The 7,180-nt window shown below is 69.4% G+C and overlaps 2 protein-coding genes across 2 annotated transcripts; one reads left to right on the forward strand and one right to left on the reverse strand.

The window, feature by feature from the left end:
- Nucleotides 6–4,748, forward strand: APBB1 (amyloid beta precursor protein binding family B member 1; the record flags this gene model as incomplete). Its single annotated transcript, XM_021383872.1, is given in 13 exon segments — nt 6–534; nt 1,393–1,571; nt 1,642–1,698; nt 1,765–1,853; nt 1,966–2,002; nt 2,192–2,329; nt 2,413–2,540; nt 3,125–3,239; nt 3,342–3,426; nt 3,564–3,647; nt 3,763–3,878; nt 3,955–4,131; nt 4,216–4,748. Coding segments are annotated over 13 exon segments (1,893 nt in total). The 3' UTR covers nt 4,384–4,748.
- SMPD1 (sphingomyelin phosphodiesterase 1) lies at nt 4,843–7,179 on the reverse strand (the record flags this gene model as incomplete). Its single annotated transcript, XM_021409230.1, has 5 exons — nt 4,843–5,309; nt 5,919–6,064; nt 6,194–6,270; nt 6,344–6,515; nt 6,917–7,179. Coding segments are annotated over 5 exons (1,068 nt in total), but the record flags the coding sequence as incomplete, so codon positions are not given.

The following is a 7,180-nucleotide window of genomic DNA, read 5'->3' on the forward strand; positions in this document are numbered from 1 at the left end:
CCCAGGCCCCAGCCATGTCGGGGGCTCTGAGCAAGCGCAGCGACCTGGCCAACGACAACAGCTGCCTGGGCCCGGGGGGGCTGAGCCTGGCGCTGCACGGCCCCCCCGAGGCGCTGCCGCCCCCCCCGGGCGCCGAGGAGCCCCCGACCACCGCCAAGTGGCTGAAGGACGGGCAGAACCTGCAGCGCCGCGCGGCCGAGCGCGACCAGAACCGCAACGAGCTGCGGCCGCCTCCCGAGCAGCTGGAGCTGAGCGCCCGCAACGCCCGCAACGCCGCCGCGGGGGGGGCCCCGCTCATCGAGGACGAGGAGGAGGAGGACGACGAGGACGGCGACGAGGACGGCGATTCCACGCCGGTGCAGAGCGACCCGGCCACGGGCGAGTCGGAGCCCAGCGGGGAGCGCGCGCCGCGGGAGCCGGGCCGCAGCGCCAGCCGCCTCTTCGGGCCCCGCAGCGGCACGGCCAGCGACGAGGACTCCAGCTGGGCCACGCTCAGCCAGGGCAGCCCGGCCGGCAGCTCGCCCGACGACGCAGGTGGGCCCCACGGCTCCGGGCCCGGTGCTCTGCCCCGCGGGCCCCGGGCACTGAACGCAGCCTGCAGGAGCTGCGCCTGATGCTCTGCCCCCAGACCCCCGCACGGTTCCACAGCCCCGTGCCCAGTGCTCTGCCCTGTGACCCCCCGGGCCCGATACTCGGTCCTTTGGCCCCCAGGCCCCGTACGCGTTGCCCCACAGCCCCCAGGCCCCCTCCTCAGGCCTGATGCCCTGCTGTGCCAGCCCAGGCCCTTGGCTGCGTGGCCTCCTCTGCCCGCCCCAGCCCACGGCTTCACAGCACGTGCACGGCATCGCCCCGCTGGCGCTGACCGGGCCGTACCGCGTTGCTCCATCCGTGCTGTGCACCCTGAGCCTCATCCATGCCGTGTCCCCGTGCTGTCCCCGCTCGCACCGTTCCTGCTGTGCCCTCGCTGTGGTCCCCTAGCGCCCTTCCTGCTGTGACCCACTCCTGCATTGCCCCGCACCCCCATCCCCATCCCTCTGTCCCTGTGGCCCTGTCCCTGCCTCCCCCATCCTCACATCCCACCCCTGTTGGCGCTTCCCGGTGGCAGCCCCTGGCAATACCGTCAGCAGTTGCTGGGGAAACGCCTGGGCTGGGGTGGGCAGGTGAGGGATGAAGATGGACCGGGATGGGGATGGATGGGACCAGGGTGGACCAGGATGGGATGGGATGGGATGGGACCACCCCACAGCCCCCAGGCGCAATGGGGGCTGTGGTTGAAGATCTGGTCTGGCTGTGCCCTCCCCCTGTGGGACCCCTTTCCTCACACGGTGGGGCCGTGTGCCCTGCCTGGCTCGCTGGGGGGTGCAGCCTCATCCCCCCCCCTCTGCCCCCTAGATTCCTTCTGGACCCGCAACTCCTTTGAGACGGACTCAGACCTGCCTGCCGGATGGATGCGGGTGCAGGACACCTCGGGCACCTATTACTGGCACATCCCCACCGGCACCACGCAGTGGGAGCCCCCAGCAGGGCTGGCGCGTGGCTCGGGGGGCAGCACCCCCTGCGAGGACCAGCCGGTGAGTTTGGGGCGAGTGGGGGGCTGCCCCATGGCACGGCACGGAACTGAGCTGCCCGCTCTGCCTGCAGCTCGCCTGGACTGGCTTCGCCCCGGCTGAGCGCTTCGACGACGGCGACTTCTGGAAGGTGAGTGGCTGTCTGGGCGGGGGAGGTCACACTGCGCCTGGCCCCGACACCCCCTCTGCTCCCCAGGACCCCGCAGCTGAGGAGGAGGTGGATGGTGAGCCTGGAACACAGGATGCCGAGCCGCTGGCACCAGACCCGGCCTCGCTGGGCGGCAGGTGGGGGCTGCAGGGACCGAGCTGGGGCACGGCACCCTGCTGCTTGGGGTGACACCAGGAGCAGGTGGTGGCAGCCGGTGGCACGTGGTAACAGCTACCCTCGCTCTTGCAGCATGGCTTTGGCTGAAGAGGATGAACCTGGCTCTAAGGTAGGCGGTGGTGGTGGGGGCTGAGTGCTACCCTCTCCTGGTGGGGGAGCTCCTGCCCAGCTCCCCCTGCCCCAGTGCCACAGGGGAGCAGGGGCACCGTGCTGTCACCGCTGTGGGGAGGGCTCGGTGCTGCCCCCGCTGCGCGGGGTTGTGGGGGGCAGGCTGCGCCCACCCCGCCGTGCCCCGCAGAGCTTCGCCGTGCGCTCACTGGGCTGGGTGGAGATGAGCGAGGAGGAGCTGGCACCTGGCAGGAGCAGCGTTGCTGTCAACAACTGCATCCGCCAGCTGTCCCTGCACCAGCACGACGCGCCCGGCGCATGGGGGGGGGTGAGTGCCTCTGCACACCCCACGTCCCTGGCCCACGCTGCCCCCAGCCCACACTGCCCCTTAGCCTGATGTTGCCCTCCCAGGGCCGGGCCATGCTGCTGCTCCTGCAGAGCCAGACGCTGAAGCTGGTGGACCCGCAGGACCAGAGCCTGCTGCATGCGCAGCCCGTGGCCAGCATTCGCGTCTGGGGTGTGGGGCGCGACAGCGGCAGGTGGGGGCATGGGGACTCATGGTGGGGGGCTGCATGTCTGGGACTGTGTGGGATCTTCTGGGCACATGGAAAGGGCACACGGGGCCCATATGGGGTCCGCTGGGGGGTACAGAGGAGTGTCTGAGTGCAGGGGGTGGGCACTGTGCAGGACCTGGGGTGGGTCTGTGCATCTGAGGGGGTTGGGGGGTCCTGTGCATGCTGAGTGCCAGGCGCTGTTGGATCTGTTTGCATGTGGGGTGCAGGGTGTGGGGGGTCCCATGCATGCAGGGTGTGGGAGATCCATGTGCATGCAGGGAGTGGGGATGGGGGGTCCTGTGCACTGAGAGTGAGGGGTCCTGGAGTGGGTGGGAGCCTCATGGGCTGGGTGCTGGGCCCTGTGCTTTGGGGTGGGGGTACAACTGGCCCCGCTGACTCTCTTCTCTGGCTCTCTCCTGCTGCTCTGGCTGGGCACCCAGGGAGAGGTAGGGCAGCACCACACCCCAGCCCCTGCCCGCATTGTGCTGCGCTGGGGGCTCGGCGGTGGGCGGGGGGTGCGGGCCCTGGGGTGTGGTGAGGGGTGCCCTGAGTGCAGCCCTTCCCTGCAGGGACTTTGCCTATGTGGCGCGGGACCAGCTGACGCAGATGCTCAAGTGCCATGTCTTCCGCTGCGAGGCCCCTGCCAAGGACATCGCCACCAGCCTGCACGAGATCTGCTCCCAGGTGAGCCCGCGGCGGCCCCGACCTGCTGCCCCCACTGTGGGGATGGAGGTTGGGGCTGCGGTGTGACGGAGCCGTGGGGCCACGGCCCCCTGCTCCCCCCAGATCATGGTGGAACGGCGAAGTGCCCGGGCGCTGGCTAACGGCCTCTCCGTGGACGCCTCCAGGATGGTGGAGATCCCCTTCCAGGGTGCGGTGCAGTGGGGGCCTGGGGGGGCTCAGGGTGGGTGGGTATGTGGGGCAGGAGCCGTGGGGCAGGCTGGATGGGGGCCGCTGGGCACAGGTGAGGCGGGTGATGCCCACGGTGGCCTTGTCCTGTGCCCGCAGTGGAGTTCCCGGCCCCCAAGAGTGAGGTGGTGCAGAAGTTCCCCGTCTGCTACCTGGGCTGCGTCCCCGTCGCCAAGCCCGTGGGTGAGCCCCGGGGTGAGGCAGAGGGAGGCCGGGTTGGGGGGCCCCAAGGCACGTACCCTGTGCGGGGGAACGGGGTCCCCCCGCAGCCCCTGAGCCCCCCACGTGCCCGTCCCAGGCATGGACGTCATCAACGCGGCGCTGGAGGCGGCGTTGGCCACCAGCAGCAAAGAGCACTGGACGCCCATTGTGGTCAACGTGGCACCTGCCACGCTCACCATCACCCACGAGCAGGTGCGGTGGCCGTGTCCCCATCCCCGTGCCCGTCCCCATCCCGGCGCCGTCCCCAACCCCGGTGCTGTGCCTGCAGACGGAGGCGGTGCTGTGCGAGTGCCGCGTGCGGTTCCTCTCCTTCATGGGCGTGGGCCGGGACGTGCGCTCCTTCGCTTTCATCATGGCCAGCGCGCCTGGCGCGTTCCGCTGCCACATGGTGTGGTGTGAGCCCAACGCGGCGGGGCTGAGCGAGGCGCTGCAGGCCGCTTGCATGGTGAGTGCCCCCACCTGCCCCGCTTCCCCCCCCCCCCCCCCCGACCCCACGCCCGCCCCACACCCGCTCACCTGCTGCCCCCAGCTGCGCTACCAGAAGTGCTTGGACGCGCGGCCCCAGGCCTCCAGCTCCTGCCTGCCTGCGCCGCCCGCCGACTCGGTGGCACGCCGCGTGGGCTCCACCGTGCGCAAGGGCGTGCAGAGCCTGCTGGGCAGCCTGAAGCCCAAGCGCCTGGGGGCACAGACGCCGTGATGCGACGGAGGCGAGGGGAGCGCAGCCACCAGACCCCACCGCTGCCAGCAGGACGGCACTGGGACGGGGCGGCCGTGCCGGAGCCGCGTGCCCACCGGGGCGCGTGTGTGTGTGTGTGAGTGTCTCCAGGCGGGCGGCGCGGCTGCATCCCACGTGTGGGTCCCGGTGCCGTGGGGCGGCCGTGGGGCAGGGGTCAGGCCGGAGTCCTGCCCTGCGCTTGGGGCTGGGGCGGGTGCTGCCCGCCTGATGCATGCAGTCTAACCTGCAGCGTGGGGGCCCTCGGGGGCTGCCCGGCTCCGAGCCGCCCCTCCTGCTGTAACAGAGATCTGTGTTGTACTAAATAATTAATAAACCCATTCCACCAGCCCGGCCTGCCCCTATCCCTGCGGCACCGCGGGCCAGCAGCCGCCTCTCCACCGCCACCACCAGCCTTTATTACACAGCCGAGGGGGGTCCCCCTCCCACCCCAGGGTTCACGGGGTGCCCATCCCCATCTCCACGGGTCCCACAGAGCTCTCAGCAGAGCCGCCGCTGCCTCCAGAACTCCTGGATCTGCTGGAAGGGTCGTGCCGGGCGCAGCGGGCGGCAGAGGCTGGGGTCGGCGGAGCGGCCGGTGCGCAGCGCGCAGAGCAGGGCCGCCTTGCAGGCCTCCAGGCACGGCTCGCGGGGCGGGTGGCCCTTGTGGAAGTGGTACCAGAAGCGCTGGAAGAGCCGCTCGTCGTCCTGGAAGCGGCGGATGAGCAGATCCCAGTCGGAGGGGAAGGCGCTGGCCATGCCGTACGCCTCACGGGCGCCGTACAGGCGCTGCCAGCGCGGCTCGGCCCCCGGCACGTTGGCCTCGGTCAGGTTGAGGATGAACGTCTCGTGGTCCAGCACGGAGTGTGAGCTGCCAGGGTAGGCACCATCCACCTCATAGACGCGGTACCCTGGGGACAAAGGTCAGCGGTTGGGGCACCCGCTACGGAGAAGAGCTGGGAGCTGGGGATGTGCAGCGTGGGGAAGAGACGGCTCTGGGGAGACCCCACCGCAGCCCTCGGTACTTAAAGGGAGCTCATAAACAGGAGGAGAGCAACTGTACGCAGGCAGATAGTGACAGGACAAGGGGGAAAGGCTTCAGACTAAAAGAGATGAGATCTAGGTCAGATGTGAGCAGCAAATTGTTTCCCCAGAGGCAGTGAGGCCCCGGCACTGCTGCCCAGAGCATGGGTGCCCCATCTCTGGAGGTGCCCGAGGCCATGGATGGGCCCTGAGCAGCTCGAGCTGGGGGGGCACCCACCCCATGGCAGGGGTGGGGCTGGGGGGTTCGGGATCCCTTCCATCCCAACCATTCTGGGATTCCAAGATCTTTAAGGACAACCAACTCAAGGCGTTCTATGGCTCTATGATCTATAAGGTCCCGTCCAACCCAACCGTTCTGTGGTTCTGTGAACTTCAAGGACCCTTCCAAACCAACCACTCTAGGGTTCTATTGCAGCGCTTGGGGCTGTGGGGCTGCCAGTACGAGGGGACGCAGTGGGGTTGCATTGAGGGCTCACCGGGGTTGAGGTTGATGTAGGTGGTGACGCTGGGTGCCACGAAGGCCACGGACACGGGGCGCGTCAGCGTCTCCTCATCGTAGAACATCTCAAACTCATCCACATGCGTGTGCCCAAAGAACTGCGCGGCGATGGTGCCCTCAAACCTGCGTGCGGGGCGGTGCGGTGAGCGCAGCTGTGCCAGGCTGTCCCCAGCACCATCCCCCTGCAGCGCTGTGGGACCCCCCAACCCTCGGCTGGGGCTGGCAGCCGGCACAGTGCCCCCCCGGGACAACCTGTTCACGATGCGGTAGTAGTTCCAGCTCCAGCTCCGCAGGCAGTGCGCTGGGGGGATGTGCCCAATGATGTGCACCTGGGAGGGCAGTTGGGACGGCGTTGACAGTGGGCACGGGGCCTCGGGAACCCCCCATGCCCCCGGCCCCCACCTTCTCGCCGTCACGTTCAGCGGCCTCCAGCACCCCCACGAGCCACTGCAGCTGCCCCGCGGGGTCAGTGGAGTTGATGAGCAGCCAGAAGTTGGCCTGGGAGCAGAAGTTCATGTTGAGCGAGACGAGGCGCAGCCCCGGCCACACCTGTGCCGTGTAGAACCCAGCGGCTCTGGAGGGAACGAGGGGTCACAGAATCATAGAACCGTGAAGGCTGGAAAAGCCTTCTGAGATCCCCAAGTCCAACCCCAGCCCACCCCCACCGTGCCCACCGACCACATCCCTCAGTGCCGCATCCCCACAGTGCTGGAACACCTCCAGGGACGGTGACCCCTCCACGTCCCTGAGCAGCCTGTGCCACTCTTTGGAGAAGAGATTTTCCCTAATATCCAACCCGAACCTCCCCGGGTGCAGTTTGAGGCCATCCGCCCTCATCCCATCGCTGGCACACGGTCAGCACCGACCATAGGACCACACTGCGCCCACGTCTCCCCGGGCTGCAGCGCCCTGAGCCCCCCAACACCTCCCACCAGGACCCCACGTGCCCCCACCCAACCCTGACCCGGCACCCACCGGAGGGTGCTCAGCGCCGTGGGGGGCAGCCAGTCCTGCCAGGCCTCGGCCATGGCGTCGTAGAGCCACGCGGCCGACTGGTTGCCGCGCACGTAGGGCGGAGGGAAGGCGTTGACGGGGGTGGCCTCGTGGTTGCCCACAGCCGGGAAGACGGGCAGCGTGCCCAGGTGCTGGCGCAGCAGCGCGCTGACGGTGCGCAGGGCCAGCAGCTGGTCCTCACGCCGCTGCTGCCAGACGTCGTGCGCCGGGATGTCTCCCGTCCAG

This window comes from Numida meleagris, chromosome 1, assembly GCF_002078875.1.
Source record: "Numida meleagris isolate 19003 breed g44 Domestic line chromosome 1, NumMel1.0, whole genome shotgun sequence".
NCBI classification, from domain to species: domain Eukaryota; kingdom Metazoa; phylum Chordata; class Aves; order Galliformes; family Numididae; genus Numida; species Numida meleagris.